The sequence below is a fragment of the Cetorhinus maximus genome, chromosome 6, assembly GCF_964194155.1.
Source record: "Cetorhinus maximus chromosome 6, sCetMax3.hap1.1, whole genome shotgun sequence".
In the NCBI taxonomy this organism is placed as follows: Eukaryota; Metazoa; Chordata; class Chondrichthyes; order Lamniformes; family Cetorhinidae; genus Cetorhinus; species Cetorhinus maximus.
In genome coordinates, this window is record NC_135884.1 from 17788456 (window position 1) to 17805316 (window position 16861).

Genomic DNA, 16861 nt, shown 5'->3' on the forward strand with positions numbered 1-16861 from the left:
GTTTAACTGCATCTAACGCTTGATCGTGTGCAGCTTATCACCTTCTGTCATCTGTTTAATCTGGCATTTTGTTATCTCTTCCACTCTGCAGATATTTATTGCTTTCTCCAGCATGAGATCAACTCCTCTCAAAAGCCGCTGTCTCAGAGCGTCATTTGCAATCCCACAAATTATTCTATCTTGGATGAGTGATTCTTCAAGCTCTCCAAATTCACACAATGTAGCTAGTTTTCTCATTAGTGACTAATGTTGTCACTGCCTTGTGTGCACGTAAAAATCGGTATCTTTTAATACATGATGTTTTTCTTAGGGCTGTGGTAGGCTTTGAATTTTTCCATTATTTCTTTCAAGTCATTTCATTTCTCATCACTTTCAAACATGAACGTGTTATAGACTTGGAGGGTTTCTTCCCCTGCTGCATGAAGAAAGATGGAAGACTATACCTGAGGATTGTTTTTAATCACTACCCATCGTGTGAGATGCTGTTCAAATCGCTGCCGGAACCTCCTGCAGTATTCTGCGAGATTTCCCTCCAAACCAGCTCTGTCGGTGGTTTCAGAACCTTCATTGTGCGTTTAGCTTACTTCTGACACCGTGTCTCGTTTTTTGTTTCAATGGTGCACACAGGCCGTCAACATTGTGGCTGAGCTAACTTTATTGATAACACATTTTCATAACAGGAACACATATCTTCCAACACGTGCTATCTGACCTTCAACTCCCAGATCAGGTAATCCCATATCTAATAGAGAGTACTGTATAATATCTAATACTGGAGTCCACAATCGGCTATTATCATGACTGTTACTATTCTATTTTTCATTGCAAATGGAGAAGTATTGACACAAAAGTCAGAGTAACATAGGGAAGAAATTTCCCCCCATCGGTGGGGGGTGGAGTGCAGGAGCAGGCATGGGCAGGCCGCCATTTTAAGTGGGCAGGCCTTGACATCCGCCAGGAAGCGCTATGCGGGTGGATGTGTGGGTGGAGGGGGGTACCCTCAGCCGGGAGTGCGCTCTTTCGCGCATGCGCACGAAAGAGCGCACTGATATCCCTGAGGCTAAGTGCGGCCTCAGGGAGATTGGCTCAGAATTAAAACTTTGAAGGTAAATGTTTAGAAAATGTCCCTAACATGTCCCCTCATGTAACACTGTCACATGAGTCGGGACATGTCCATCACTTTAACTCAAACCTTTAAACATTTAAAAACCCTTACGAAACCTCATCCCGCTCGTGGATGAGGTTTCATGCTTTTTCTTAAGCCCGCCAGGGCTCCCGGCCTGCCTGCCAATCCTAAGGTTGGACGGGCAGCCCTGTCAATGACCTCAATTGATTTATTAATGGCCTCAATAGGCTGTTGACAAGTCGGTGGGCGGACAGCTGATTCGGCTGCACCCCCGATGACCTCAAAATGGAAATAGCACGGGGTGACGTCAGGAGTTCCACCCAACAACATCCCCCACCCCCACCCCACTCACCGACCTAAAGATCCTGCCCATAAGTAATTCAAAGCGATAAGAGTACCCACATGTTAAAATGGTAACACCATTACAATAAATGATATGGTCCAGCAGGGCTCCAGTTAGTTGCGGAACAACAGGAAAGGATTTCACATTGGATTAGTATGTTGAACAGTGTTTGCTCTCTCGTTCGTTACTGGAATGTAATCGTTGTGGTTAAAGTTACTCTGTGCTTTACTGTAAGCACTGCTCAGGGAATGTAAAGGTGTTTCACTCAAAGTAACCACAGTCAAAACCAGGTCAGTTCCAAAATGCAGTGACTCATTTTCTGACAGGTTTATCAGAGAGTAAACAGTTGAGTGAGTTGATGCTGACCCTGTCACCAAAGAGTTATATTACGACCAGTAGCAGAAAGGACAAGGTTATTCAATGGAGAAACCTATAGAATCATAGAATGGTTACAGCACTGAAGGAGACCATTTGGCCCATTGTGTTCATGCTAGCTCTCAACAAAAGCAACTTACCTAGTCTCAGCACCCTCACCTTTTTCCCTTTAGCCCTGCAAATTTGTTCCCCTCAGTTAATTGTCCAATACTCTTTTGGAGGCCTCGATACCACACTGCATTCCAGAGCCTAACCACTTGCTGTGTAAAAATGTTTCTCCTTTTTTAAAAATTTCATTCATAGGATGTGAGCTTTGCTGGCTGGGCCAGCATTTATTGCCCATCCCTAGTTGCCCTTTGAAAAGGTGGTGGTGAGCTGCCTTTCTTGAACCGCTGCAGTCCATGTGGTGTAGGTACATCCACAGTGCTGTTAGGGAGTTCCAGGATTTTGACATAGTGACAGTGAGGGAATGGTGATATGTTTCCAAGTCCGGATGCTGAGTGACTTGGAAGGGAACTTCCAGGTGGTGGTGTTCCCTTCTATCTGCTGCCCTTGTCCTTCTAGATGGTCGTGGTCATGGGTTTGGAAGGTGCTATCGAAGGAGCCTTGGTGAGTTCCTGCATTGCATCTTGTAGATGTACACATTGCTGCTACTGTGCGTCAGTGGTGGAGGGAGTGAATGTTTGTGGATGTGGTGCCAATCAAGTGGGCTGCTTTGTCCTGGATGGTGTCAAGCTTCTTGAGTGTTGTGGGAGCTGCACTCCTCCAGACTAGTGGGGAGTATTCCATTACTCCTGTCTTGTGCTTTGTCGATGGTGGACAGGCTTTGGGGAGTCAGGAGGTGAATTACTCGTCACACGATTCCTAGCCTCAGTATTTATATGGCTAGTTCATTTCAGTTTCTGGTCAATGGTAAACCCCCTGGATGTTGATAATGCGGGATTCAGTGATGGTAATGCCATTGAACATCAAGGGGTGATGGTTGGATTCTCTCTTGTTGGAGATGGTCATTGCCTGACACTTGTGTGGCGTGAATGCTGCTTGACACTTGTCAGCCCAAGCCTGGATATTGCCAGGTCTTGCTGCACTTTGGACATGGACTGGTTCAGTATCTGAGGGGTCGCGAATGGTGCTGAACATTGTGCAATCATCAGTGAGCTTCTGACCTTGTGATGGAAGGAAGGTCATTGAAGAAGTGGCTAAAGGTGGTTGGGCCGAAGGCACTACCCTGAGGAACTCCTGCAGTGATGTCCTGGAGCTGAGATGATTGACCTCCAACAGCCACAGCCATCTTCCTTTGTGCTAGGTATGACTCCAACCAGCAGAGAGTTTTCCCCCTGATTCCCATTGACTCCAGTTTTGCTAGGGCTCCTCGATGCCACACTTGGTCAAATGCAGCCGTGATGTCAAGGCCAGTGACTCTCACCTCACCTCAGGAGTTCAGCTCTTTTGTCCATGTTTGAACCAAGGCTGTACTGAGGTCAGGAGCTGAGTGGCCCTGGCGTAGCCTAAGCTGGGCTTCAGTGAGCAGGTTATTGCTACAGCAGTGCTTCTACAGGCTCAGGTTGTTGGCAGGTAGTCATAGACATATGCGGCCTCCTTCAAAAAGACCTCCTCCCTGCTGGGCCTGCTGCACAGTGTCAAAGTCACTCCTGTCCTCAATTTCTTTCTTTGTCTCTGGCTCCTGTAGAAACACGCTCTGGGAGGCTTCTTAGTGAAACAAAGCAAACTTTATTTACACGAAACCTTCTGTGGCTGCTTTTATCTAGCCAGTCCCTCGCACAACCATTTCCTAGGAAACTTCTCCCCTAGAATTTATTCCCCCGGGCTAGCTACACATTGGTTGAACAAGTCACGTGACCCCCCCACTCAGTCGAACTGATCTCAAAGTGACAGTCATCACATCTTCCCCCCCGCTTAACTCTTTTGTACATCTTTTCAGTTAACAAATAAACCAAGAATTTTCTGAATTCTAGAAATAATTACATATGTCATTAGTCCGGACTTCAATTACACAATACATATAATTGATCCCATAGTAATTCATTGGGGCGGTTTTCAAATTTGCATTCGAGTGGCGTAGTTCAACAAGTTGAGGCTTCTACTGGGTTGACATTTTCCGGAACTGTACTAACAGGTACCTCCTTTGGTACAGACAATTCATTATTAACACAGAGATGTCCTTGACGTTTATTACAGGTCGACCAGAATCTTCAGTGCACATAGGTTCGAACACTCGGTGGTGACACTGACGGCGGGAGTGCCTCTCTACCCCTCAAGTGGTTAACATGCTTCCAAACAATCCGTCCCTCTATCCTTACTTGATATGAAAGTGATCCGGTCTCAGAGACTGCCCTTCCAGGAATCCACCTAGGACCGCTACCAAAGTTTTTCACGTATGCGTTTTCATTAGTTGAGAACTTCCTAGCTCTACTGTGAGAATCATGACTTCTGGTTGCACTGACTTGACTCTACCCTCCCCTGCAAATTTGAAAACACAAGACTTAACCTCGCCTTGGAATGATGTTTCATTAACAGTTCTGCAGGAGGAATACCTGTTGTTGTGTGTGGGATGGTACGGTAACTCAAGCAGAAAATGAGAGACTCTTGTAGCTAAAAACCAACCTGATAGTTTGTTCATGCCAGATGTAAATATTTGGAAGACTCTCCCGGTTCAGCCCTTTGATGTTGGGCGGTAGGGCACTATCTTTATGTGTTTTATACCATTGAGAGTGGTGAAGTTTTGAAACTCCGCACTCGTGGACACTGCCCCATTATCAGACACGATTACTTCAGGCAAATCACGAGTTGCAAAACAGGGCCATAGATTTTCGATGGTCGCCATCGATGCTGGTGTCTTCACCTCAAAAATTTCTATCCACTGTGTATCAATTATGAGGAGAAACATTGTATCCATAAATCCATAAATGGTCCCACATAAATCGACATGGATGCGGGCCCAAGGCTGCCCAGGCCATTCCCAAGGGTGGAGCGGAGCGGTGACTGGCAGGTTTTACTGCAGTTGGCACTGTTGGCAGTGCCTTACCAGGTTTTCAATATCAGTGTTGATTCCAGGCTACCACACATAGCTCCTGGCTAACATTTTCATTTCTGAGATACCAGAGTGGTCACTGTGCAGTTCTATCAGGAGTAGCTCCCTGCCCGACACAGGAATGACCACTCACCCTGCCCAGAGCACAATACCAACTTGACAACCAAGCTCATGTTCAGGGTTTCATGTCCGCTGAAATTGTCTCAGTTCCCCATCCCATAAGGATTTTATCTTGCATTCCAGATAACAGTGGATCCTGGCTGGTCCAGGTTTTGATTTGTTTTACACAGGCTGGTAGCATATCCAAAAGGTTTAAGGGCAAGACAATTTCTTGAGGAATAGATGCACATGTAATACTTCATCTCAAGGGCAGGCGACTCATGGCGTCCGCATTCGCAATATGTACCCCTGGTTGGTGTTTGAAGGTGTATTCATATGCGGCCAGGATCAATGCCCACTGCTGAATCCTCACAGAAGCTTTTGGTGGAATAGCCTTGTTCCCCTTTAAAAGGCCCAACAGCAGCTTGTGGTCTGAAACAATAGTGAAATGTCTCTCATGTCGATATTGATGGAACCTTTTGACGGTGAAAACTATTGATGGGCCCTCTTTTGCGATTTGGGAATAGCCTCTTTCAGCTATTGATAGGATATGTGCCAAGAACACTATCGGCCTTTCTGAGCTGTCAGCCATCTCATGAGACAACACTGCCCCAACGCCATATGGAGAGGTGTCACACGTCAGTATTAGTTCCTTCGATAGGTCCAAGTGTACAAGTAGGTTTGAAGACTGCAGCAATTGCTTCACCTTGTTGAAAGCCGTTTCCTGAGGAGTTCCCCAAGACCTGCGGTGGTCCTTCTTTAGTAGGGCGTGTAAGGGACAGTGGATAGATTTGGCAAAAAACAGCCCATAATAATTGACCATTCCTAGAAACGATTTAAGTTCAGACACGTTCGTGGGGGAAGGTGCTTCTTTTATGGTCCTGACTTTCTCCTTGACAGGGCGTAACCCTTCAGCATTGATCCTGTGTCCCAGGTAAGTCACCTCCTTGGGTTGAAAATTGCATGTTTCTTTCTTGAAGCAGACTCCAGCCTCCTGAAATCTTTTTACCACCTCTTCTAAACTTGCCAGATGTTTGGCCCCTGTGGTCCCAGTGATGAGTATATCATCGAGGTGTACCACAACCTGTGGAAGCCCCTGTCGTAGGCTCTCCATTGTTCATTGGAGTATTGCACATGCTGATGAGACACCAAAATGCAGATGCATGTACTGAAAAAGGCCTTTTTGAGTGTTTGTCGTGACATATTCTTGGGAACGGTCATCCAACTCAAGCTGTTGGTAGGTGTGGCTCATGTCCAGCTTCATACATGACTGGTTCCTGGCCAGTTTTGCGTAAAGATCTTCGATTCATGGAAGAGGATACTTGTTCAGCTTTGCAGCCTGATTGACGGTTTGTTTGTAATCACCGCAAATGAGGATAGTCTTGTCGGGCTTGAAACTGGGACAATGGTTGCAGCCCATTCCGAAAATTAAACCGGCTAAATAATACTAGTTCTTCTAACCTCTTTAGTTCAACCTCCACTTTCTCACGCAGGGCATATGGTACCAGTCTAGCTCTGAAAAATCGGGGAATGGCTTTCAGATCCACATAGATTTTGGCCTGTAAGCCTTTAAATTTTGCCTAACTCGTCACGCAAGACACGGTTCATATTTTCTTAACAATTCTGACAATCCCTCTGTCCTCACCTGGAAAATGTCAGACCAATTTAGCTTTATTTTCTTGAGCCAGTCACAGCCCAGGGGCTTAGTCCTTCACCCATTACTACTACATAGGTGGCTGGGCAACTGCTGTCCATAGCCTACAGGTACAATGGTGGCACCCCTCACCTTTACTTCTTCTCTGGCCTATGTTTTCAGCTTGGCTGAAGTGCTCTCTAAATTTAAAAGGCTGGGCACCCCCTCTCAAATACTGGAATCTGTGCTCACCCATCACCGTGACTGATGCACCTGTATCTATTTCCATGTTTAGAGGCTTTCAATTTACACTTTACATTTCCCATTTTCCCCTCCAAGTCACTCACCATCCTGACTTGGAAATATGGACTCACTTGGCAGCCAGGTATGGAGCTCCATGGAGGCAGTCCGCCCACACCCCACCCCATTTTTCCACAGCAGGCAGCCTCACAATTGCCTGTGCCACCAATCCCCCCAGCGATCGAGTTGATCTCCTTCCTCCTCTCACTGTTGTGAAAAGTACATGGGATGTCTGTCCGCCCCATGGAAAGCTGACGGTAGTTCAATCATTCTCCTTCTCGATGATGGCCCCCAGGGTTCAGCAGCTGTGTTCAGCTGAGCAGAGCTTGGGGAAGATTGCATCTCCTGATGCAGACCTTCCACAGCTTTCCATGTACCCTGGCTCTGATTGCGCTCACTTGTGAACTGTGAATCACCAGGTGAGAACTCAACTAACTCTCCAACTGGGTCCACCGCAGTGCGAGTATCTGTATGGCTGTACATCCTGTGTACTGCACCCTCAGAAGGGATGAAGCCCTCCAAGGAATCAATCTCGTGCACCTCCACTGACTACAAGTGGAGGCCCTGGAAGACAAAAGACAGAGATATGATGCAGTCCTGGCAAAGTAACAATAGGTCTTCTCATAGTTTAGTCACCGATGAAATAAAGACAGAATGTTACACGGGATATATGGCACAGAAACAGACCATTCGGCCCAACCAATCCATGCTGGGGTTTATGCTCCAATCAAGCCTTGTAGCAGAGATATTTTAATTCTGTCATCAGCCATTTGAGAGTTCCCAGTTCTGAACACAGATGTGACACATTTCTCCATGGCAACTTACTTTACCTCTGTTAGCTGTACAATTTGTGGCTGCTCAACTCCAGTCATCTCCCTGGCCCTCGCGTTTTGTGCTCTCTTCTCCTGGAAGTTGTGAAAGACCAAACTTATAACTGACTGAAGATCACATTTTCACCTGAAATTCAATGAGGGTGACTATCAGGCCAATACATCACATTGCATTAGCACTGGGTTGAGTGACAGTGGTAGATAGGTACATGGGTAGGCGAGGAAGTAGCTAGAAGGTGAAGGATGGACAGGACTGAAACTCAAGTGGATGTGGGAACTGATGTGATGAAGTAATTTGGGGGTTGGGTGGGATTGTGTCACAGGATGTAGATGAATCATCAAATGTGCTCAATTTTCCCAATAGTCATTAAACTGCTTTCCACACTGCACACACAATCGGGGCACAATGTTGCTGCTCCTCACTCCCTCACGGTGACAGCACTTTTCACCATCTCTGATGAAAATTATGTTCTTCCTGCTCCTGACTGCACACAGTCATTCCACCACATTAAACATTCACTCCCTCCACCACCGACGCACAGTAGCAGCAATGTATACCATCTACAAGATGCACTGCAGCAACTCATCAAGGCTCCTTCAACAGCATCTTCCAAACCCGTGGCCTCTACCTCATAGAAGGGCAAGGGCAGCAGATGGATGGGAACACCACAACCTGCAAGTTCCCCTCCAAGCCACACACCATCCTTACTCGGAACTACATCGCCGTTCCTTCACTGTTGCTGGGTCAAAATCCTGGAACTCCCTTCCTAACAGCACTGTGGGTGTACCTACATCACAAGTACTGCAGCGGTTCAAGAAGGCAGTTCATCACCACCTTCTCAGGGTCAATTAGGGGTGGGCAATAACTGCTGGCCCATCCAGCAATGCCCACATCCCATGAACAAATATAAAACATTCTATGGAAGGATCATTAAATCTGAGTGCTGCCCTTGTTATTTGTAAATTCATCCTAGATACTACCCACCAAATTTCATTTCTGCATTGCCCCTTTAAAGAGTGGAGTTCAGATTGTGCCATGCAGGGGCGCACAATACCACGGAAGGGAGAATGTAATGATTCAGTCAAGTGAAAATTGGAGAATTCAACTGGGCAACTTTACTTCCATGCTTTGCACACACAATCCAAACCGCACCCCACCTCCCCACCATTGTGCCTTCAGAACTCACGTTTCCATTAAATTTGGGGCCATAGCTCCAAAGTCACCCCTTTCCGATTTGAGAATTCAACTCTTTCCCATTTGAGAATTGGACAAAAGGTGATTTCACTGACAAGGTGTCACTTGCTATCAAATCACAAGATGTCCAATCTGGTCTCTCACTTCGTTTCACAATGGAGGTAGCAGATTCTATACACCCACATTGGAAAGAACAGAAGAGAGTTTGGATGATCTCTTCCTGTTTACAATCTGTAAAACTAGGATCTCTGCTGCATTTTTAATAAACAAACAGAAAATGCTGGAAATACAGATCAGATCAGGTAGCATCTGTGGAGAGAAACAGAGTTAATGTTTTAGGTCAGGATGACCCTCCATCAGTTATACTTCTCCATTTCTCTCTCTGACCTAAGTATTTCCAGCATTTTCTGTTTTTCAGATTTCCAGCATCTGCGGTGGGTCACTTTTGTCTCAGTTTTAATGGGCTAATCCACATCTGTTTTTGATCATGCAAAAAAATCTTCATCAAAAAAAATAGAAATGATAGCACAGAATCAAGCCATTCGACTCAACTGGTCTATGCTGATGTTAATGCTACACATGAGCCTCCACGCACTCGATTTTATCTCAGCCTACCTGCATATCCTTCTATTCCTTTCTCCCTCATGTGCCTATCTGGCTTCAAATCACTTGCTTGTTGCTAAATTCCTTTTGTGCAAAAGGGAATAAAATCTTTTTGGCTTTCTTCAGTGTATTTTTTTAATTGCTGCCTTAAGCACAGTAACAGCCTTTATAAAGAATTTACAGCTCAATCACAGATGAGGGCGACAGGCTGACCATGAGGTGTTTGTTCTTATCCTTTCATGGGATGTCATCATCACTGGCAACACCAGTATGCCGTCCATCCCCAATTGCCCTCGAGAATGTGGGTGTTGAGCCATTGCAGTCCATGTAGTGTAGGTACACCCACAGTGCTGTCCTGAAAGGAGTTCCAGGATTTTGGCCCAGCAGTGAAGGAGTGGGGATATAGTTCCAAGTCAGAATGGTGTGTTCTGCGTCGTCATCTCACACACGTTTTTTTTCCCTTCGGGGAAGAATGAGGAAGTGATGGATGGATTGCTTATCAACCTGTTTGAACCACTCCTTCTGTGGCCAACAAGTTCCGGAGTTGGACTTGAACCCGGTGCTTTTGGCTCAGAGGCAGTGATGCTACCTACTGAGCCACAAGACCTTCTGGTGTGTGACTTCATAGAATCAGAAAGTTTACAGCACAGAAAGAGGCCGCTTGGCCCATCGTGTCTGTGCCGGCTGAAAAATGAGCCACCCAGCCTAATCCCACCTTCCAGCATTTGGTCCGTAGCCCTGTAGGTTAAGGCACTTGAGGTACATATCCAGACACCTTTTAAATGAGTTGAGGATTTCTGCCTCTACTACCCTTTCAGGCAGTGAGCTCCAGACCTCCACAATCCTCTGGTGAAAAATATTTCCTCATCTCCCTTCTAATCTTTCTACCAATCACTTTAAATCTATGCCCCCCTAGTCACTGACCTCCCTGCTAAAGTAAATTGGTCCTTCCCATCCACTCTATCCAGGCCTCACAATTTCATACATCTCAATCAAATCTCCCCTCAGCCTCCTCTGTTCCAACGAGAACAACCCCAACCTATCCAATATTTCCTCATAGCTGCAATTTTCCAGTCCTGGAAACATCCTTGTAAATCTCGTCTGTACCCTGTCGAATGCAACTACATCCTTTCTGTAATGAGGTCACCAGAACTGCACACAGTACTCAAGTTGTGGCCTAACTAATGACTTATACAATTCCAGCATAACCCCCCTGCTCTTATATTCTATACCTGGACTAATAAAGGAAAGGGTTCCATATGCCTTCTTAACCACCTTATCAACTTAGAAGGGAACTTGCAGGTAGTGGTGTTTCCACGCGTCTATTGCCTTTAAGGCGGCCCTTATGGGTCTATGTTCGAGATCCAAATTCTACATTAAAAGAAAAACAAAAATATTTTATCCCCTTTCACACAAAAGGAAGTTAGCAACAAGCAAGTGATTTTGTTTTGACCTTTACTGAACTCCCTCCAGTTTTCAGTGGCACCAGCTACATCCTCCAAGATCTGAGCCGGGAGGTGAAACGCAAAGCGATGTTACAGGAAAACAGGCTTGTAGCAACCTGTATGAGAAAAGCCACATCAAAAATGCCAGCGTTCCTTTTCCTGCCTTGTGTTTAATTGACAGAAATGGTCTTGTCAAACAGGAGGCAAAGGTCTTGTCAAACAGAGGGATTAGATGTGTCGTGACATTGAAAATAGCCCTAGGAAAATATTATACAATGAAAATTAATGCAGCACAACTCTCTTTGGAGCTTCATTTTGTTTGATTATTCAACTAAATAATGAATATTGAGTTTGGTTATTCATTCCAAAAGCAAAATAGCGCAGATGCTGGAAAACTGAAATAAAGACAGAGAATGCTGGAAATACTCAGTGGGCCCGGCAGCATCTGTGGAGAGAGAAACAGGGTCGCAGGCCTTTCATTTTGGCCTATCCCCCTTTTTCTGAATTGCAAATCTCCCACTTGACGTTTCCTCTGAGTGAACCACAAGTAAACCACCAAATAAACTGCAAAATTAAAAAGGAGGAAGGAAGGTTCCAGCACTTTCCAGGTTTTGTTTTGCTTCCAGTTATCCTGGATACATCAGGCTGGATTTAATGTAAAATCTAATCAGTTCATGTTTGACACATTGAGCACCCAGTCGTGGCTTCAATTCCTGTAAACCCATTTTGTTTCCAGCTCACATCACATTCTTGTGCTCGGATCCCTTTAGGCTGGCTCTTGCTGCTATCAATAGTCCCACTTTTCATATCCCTTTAGACACTTAAAGTACCCATCTGCGAATACTTTTGATCATGATGATTAGCTTATAAAAACAACTGTTTGCTCTTCAATGATTTGGTTGATAAACGCTTTGTCCAGCAGTGGAACTGAGCATTAAAGCCCAGCGAGGTCCAATCTCTAAGTGAAGCTCGACACAAGCTTGAGAAACAGCATTTTTCTTACCTTTCGACTCAGCAATCTACAGTCCTCTGAACTCAACGTCGAGTTCAACAACTTCAGATCATAACGACTGCCTTCATCTTGTCTTGGTCCATGTGTTTGTTTTCTTTAGTTTTGTTTTGCTGGGTTGTCCTGGTCTTGTTACTTTCTTTGTCCCATTCAAGTTTCTTTTAATGTAGCCATTCACACCTCAATTGGACACAATCGTTGTTTCTTTACTATATCCATAAGCACTCCCTTTGGCTGTTGCATCATGAAATATTTTGTTATTTAATCTCCCTGCCCTCCGCCTTATCACTTCCCTTTCACCCTTCCTGCCCCCTTCCCCTTTCTTAGAAATTCTCTCCTCAGTTCTGATGGAAGGTCACTCAACCTGAAACATTAACCCCGTTTCTCTCCACAGATGTTGCTGAGTTTTTCCAGCTTTTTTTGTTTTTCAGATTTCCAGCATCTGCAGTACTTTGCCTTAGTCCTAAGCAATAGGTAGGATCGGAATGGATGGACCATAATGACCCTCATGGTAAACAGCCTGCAGGCACTCACCCCCCTCCCCCCCACCACCCACCTGAAAGCAGACTTGGGGTAATCAGCTAGCGAAGCAGGCCAACAAGCCATCTAGGCAATCGAGGGTCAGGCGTCATTAGCATCGAGACGCATCCCAGGACAGTTCACCAGCTCCAGGCCACCTCACTAATTCCTGGCCACAACCAGACTGAATAGCCAACACAGTCGGAAATAAAATCTATATTAAATGATTCAGGTTTCAGCTGTGACCTCAACTTCAGCCACAACTCAACTAAGATTGTGATGGAAGGGTAACACTTTTCTGAAGTGGATTGAAAACCCCACACTGCCCCACTTTTCCATGATGCCAAGCCAGAGTAATGCACAACCCTGTGACTCCCCCGCTTGTTTGATAAATGCTTTTTCATGATGACAGTGCTCCTTTAAAGACCATACCACTCCTCAATCTTTCTTATGTCAATAAACAAGCTCAACCTCAGTTCTGTCTTCTGGACACCAAGTTCCCTAAACAGTATTTGCAAAGTGACCTTTACATTATGCTGTGTTCCTCCTTATTTAATTAGATGCCATATATTCCTCCCTGGGTAATCTCTTTCTCATCTCTGCATTGGTCATTTTCCCCCCTGTCCCTCACTCACTGATTTCACAACGTACAATTACTTCGTGTTCCCATTTACTAGCCTGTGCTATGCTGTGCTGTCTTCTGTTCATTCTCAACTGTATGTGCAAAGTTGCACTTTCTTCCGCTTCACAGAAGGACAGTGAGATCTTGTACTTGGAAAAACTCAGCAGGTCTGGCAGCATCGGCAGAGAAGAAAAGAGTTGACGTTTCGAGTCCTCATGACCCTTCAACAGAAGGTTCTGTTGAAGGGTCATGAGGACTCGAAACATCAACTCTTTTCTTCTCCGCCGATGCTGCCAGACCTGCTGAGTTTTTCCAGGTAATTCTGTTTTTGTTTTGGATTTCCAGCATCCGCAGTAGTTTTTTGTTGAGATCTTGTACTTGTTTATCATGTGATTTTACAGAAAGCAATATTTAAGCATAGACTTTGCAAAGTGCCAGTTTAGGTGCCATTTCATAACTTTACTCTGGTTATAAAAATACACAGAATATTCCTGGTGTCCACACAAGAGTATTTCTTCATTCCTCAGTGACTATGAAGATTCTTTCCTTTGTGTACAGAAGCAATTGCACCTCCCTCCCATTGGTTTACACAGGAGAGATTTCCTCATCCCTCTAATTACAGGAAACCTCTCCTCATCTCCTTAATTATGCACAGGAGACATCTCCTTAGGTTGCGTAGTGGAGCTTCACCTCATTCCTCTAGTTTATACAGGAGACATCTCCTTATCTTTTTAATGTACACAGTAAAGTGTTCCTCACCTCCCCAGTATACACTGGATAAGCTTTCAGTACATACAGGAGATTCCTTACGCAGCCCTCAGTACATATTCAGGACACCCACCTTTACCCCACTGGAGTACAGATGTGATCCTACTCAGCACACAAGCTATCAACCCTCACTCTCTTATCATTGTACACTATGAAAATAGTGAGTTACAGAAAAACATTTTTGCTCCTACCACTCTCAAAAATACACCAGCCAGGGCGAGAATAACCCTGTGTAAGAACCGTCAAAATGACTGTCCCCGCGTTTAAAGCTCATTAGTAGTAAACCGAAAATCTAACTCAATACTTTTCTGTACTCGGTTCCTTATAACGAAGAACGGTTCCTGGCTTCAGGACCAGGACTTACCCGCTGTCCTCCTACATCGCCATAGGCACTAATCCTGGTGACTTTTCTCACATCGTTTCGTCCCCCACCTAGAACAGTGCTGACCAAACACAGGGAGAACCAGTGTCTGCAGATGGAATCCATGAAGCCTCAAAAATACCATTGGAGGTGCACTGAATCTTCAGGAAAGTGCTGTGCAGTCCAGCGGCGAGGAAATGTAGCTGGATCACAGTAAACTAGACTACAGGCAAGGCTCAAGACTCAAGTTCCTCATGGCTCTATAATCTGTGGGCAGTTCTGGTACTACTGAACACATTCATTGTAACTCTGAAAGCTGAGGAACCTGAACGCCGAGCAATAAGCACAAGTGAGGGGAAAAAAAAATTGGCCACTCCCCCCACCCGGCTAAAACTTCTTAAAGAGGCAGTGTGCCAGTTAGCTCTGTGACTACTTTGAACACTGAGCCTACCAGGAGTCCTCGGAGTAAAATGACATGCAAGTTCGCCCACAGTCCTCAAAATTGACTCCGTTACTGAGGTACAGAGTCTGGGACAAAAGGGACCAGATTACACTTCAGGCAGAAAGCTCAAAATACTTCAATCCGATTTGCTGGGTGGGTGGAGGATGAGTAGGAGCACTTTAAATCCACCCCCCCCCCCATCCTATTATAGGTTCCCCTTCCTCTTATGCTAATTGATCGGTTTAGCCTGATACCTAGCAGCACTGACAGTGGCGTGCAGCCTGATCGAAAGCAGCCACAAATACTCTTTCGCAACTGGCTGATTAAAAGGTTCCTGCGGGGAACGCACGAAAAGAAACAGTTCCTCCCCCCACCCACTTACCCTGAGGAGAAATAATGCTAATTCTGCTTGGCACTTCTCTGTCCAACAGGCCGCTGGTCAGGAGCTGAAGGGAACCGATGTATGTGTGAGTGAGAGTGGAATTGGGATTGCCTGTGGCTCTTTACTTCCCCCCACCCCCAGCCACACACACACACACAAACACAGGGGACACGCTTGCTGCGTTGTTCCAGTGAAGCCCAAAGCAAACTGGAGGAACAGCACCTCATCTTCCTACTAGGCACTTTACAGCCTTAATATTGAATTCAACAACTTTAGATCTTGAACTCCCTCCTCCATCCCCACCCCTTTTCAGTTTCTTCCCCCTCCCTTTTGTTTTTTCCAATAATTTATATAGATTTTTTCTTTTCCCACCTATTTCCATTATTTTTAAATCTATACCTGTAATGCCCTGTCAGTCTTTCCACCCCACCCCCACTAGAGCTGTACCTTGAGTGTCCTGCCATCCATTCTTAATTAGCACATTCTCTTAGATAATATCACCACCTTCAACACCTCTTTGTTCCTTTATCTGTGACATCTTTTGATTAACTGCTCCTATCACTGCTTGCTTGTCCCTACTACCACCCCACTCCCCAACTTCTCTCACCCCACCCCCCACCTTAAACCAGCTTATATTTCACCCCTCTCCTAACTTTACTCAGTTCTGCTGAAGGGTCATGAGGACTCGAAACGTCAACTCTTTTCTTCTCCGCCGATGCTGCCAGACCTGCTGAGTTTTTCCAGGTAATTCTGTTTTTGTTTTGGATTTCCAGCATCTGCAGTAGTTTTTTGTTTTTAAGCAGCCTGGTAATGCTGTCTCAATCACATGGGTGCACCTGGAGAGGAGGCAAATGGGTGTAAACACTTTCAGAACAGGGGAGTGGGAGAGAACAAAATATGACCTAAAAAAAAAACACAACTTTCAAACCTCATGGGCAGGAGTGAGCCACAGACCACAGCAGGAAGTACAGTCAACTCAATGAGTGACTGTGAAAGGAACAGGTTTGCTGAAGTGATAAGAAATCAGGTCACAGATTTACTGCTTTGTTGAAAAAAAAACATACAATCATCAAAAGCAAAGCAAGATCATCTTAAATCGTAATACACATGATATGCTAGCCATGAATAAATGGATTGTGGCAACACAGATAAGGGTCCAAGCAAGGCAGTGGCATGAGTGGTATTGTCAAAAGCCTAGTCAACCAAGAGACCCGGGCTAATGTTCTGGGGACATGGTTCAAATGGCAGGTGGTGGAATTTAAATTCAATTAATTAATAAACCTGGAATTAAAAGCTAGCCCCAATAATAGTGACCATGAAACCACCATTGATTGTCATAAAAATCCATCAGGCTCACTAGTGCCCTTTAGGGGAGGAAATCTGCTGTCCTTACCTGGTCTGGCCTACATGTGACTCCAAACCCATAGCAGTGTGGCTGACTCTTAACTGCCCTCTGAATTGGCTGAGCAAGCCACTCAGTTCAAGGGCAATTAGGGATGGGCAACAAATGCTGGCCTTGCCAGAGATGCCCACATCCTATGAAATAATTTTTTAAAAATTCACCAAGACTCCTTCAACAACATTTTCCAAACCTGCAACCTCTACCACCTCGAAGAACAAGGGCAGCAGGCACATGGGAACATCACCACCTGAAGGTTCCCCTCCAAGTCACACACCAACCTGACTATATCGCTGTTTCTTCACTGTCAAAGTTCTGGAACTACCCTCTAACGGCACTGTGGGCATACCAACACCAG

At 45.3% G+C, this 16861-nt stretch overlaps 1 protein-coding gene across 1 annotated transcript in view; it reads right to left on the reverse strand.

The window, feature by feature from the left end:
* The window catches only part of LOC144681584 (interleukin-17 receptor E-like), a 75649-nt gene extending 61055 nt beyond the window's left edge, over nt 1-14594 (reverse strand). Inside the window, exon 1 of the mRNA XM_078543295.1 lies at nt 14284-14594. Within this exon, the coding sequence (XP_078399421.1) occupies nt 14284-14406 (123 nt within the window). The 5' untranslated portion in view covers nt 14407-14594. The remainder of the gene's footprint in view (nt 1-14283) is intronic.
* Between the last annotated feature and the right edge of the window lie 2267 nt (nt 14595-16861).